At 46.1% G+C, this 750-nt stretch overlaps 1 protein-coding gene across 1 annotated transcript in view; it reads right to left on the bottom strand.

Annotated features, from left to right (window-relative positions):
- Window positions 1–205: 205 nt before the first annotated feature.
- LOC113959160 (rabphilin-3A-like) overlaps window positions 206–750 on the bottom strand; it is a 9,675-nt gene continuing 9,130 nt past the window's right edge. Inside the window, exon 7 of the mRNA XM_027667994.1 lies at window positions 206–457. Coding sequence (XP_027523795.1) covers window positions 422–457 — 36 coding nt within the window. The 3' untranslated portion in view covers window positions 206–421. The remainder of the gene's footprint in view (window positions 458–750) is intronic.

Genomic DNA, 750 nt, shown 5'->3' with positions numbered 1-750 from the left:
AAAAGGGAAGAGAGCCAGGGGCAGAAACTGTAAGGCCAAAAAGATGATGGACACATCTGTGCATCAATCAGGTTCAGAGGTCACTGCATGCCCCAAGCCTAACGAGTTCTCTGGTTTATGTGTGTTATACACCTCTTAATTACTTGAATAGAAAATTTACAATTGAACTTTCACAAAGTTTACAGTGATATCCCCGCGCTGACCATTGCAGTGGAGCTTCTGCTACAGATTCTGACACGTCAGGTGACTGAATGTTTGCTCGTTTTCTAGGCTCTCCTTACAGTCCATCCAGGTCATGAAATATAGAGGGGATTTCTTGAGAGGCAGCTTTTAGACCTCATTCCCTTACCTTCATGGTCAATGCCATCAGCGTCACTCTCCCTCTCTTCTTGCTCTTCATCGAGAGTTCCTCGTGTTAGTATTAGCTCAGAGGGACCCATTGCAGAAGCATCAGGTCCTTGAAGAGAACAGAAACGGTTGTACACAAACCAGCTTGCTAAAGGTAAGGGAGCGTGTGCACTGACAACTTCTGTCTGCACAGAAACACAGCAATGAACACCTGCTCTAAGGGGACAGAAAGCTGCTTGTGGATCCCAGACACAGGACAGACTCCATCAGCACCTACTCGCCTCATCTAAGGAACAGTGCAGCCAACAGCAGAGCTTTCTCAGATTCTGATCTGACCGTTTTGCCTTTTCTAAAGTATTTCATTATTTCTAGTAGGTCCACTGCTTTAGCTACACAGCGGGG

This window comes from Corapipo altera, unplaced genomic scaffold (genome assembly GCF_003945725.1).
Source record: "Corapipo altera isolate COAL_440 unplaced genomic scaffold, ASM394572v1 104b, whole genome shotgun sequence".
NCBI classification, from domain to species: Eukaryota; Metazoa; Chordata; class Aves; order Passeriformes; family Pipridae; genus Corapipo; species Corapipo altera.
The sequence above is the reverse complement of the archived record's forward strand: the minus strand, read 5'-3'. Positions and strand labels throughout refer to the sequence as shown.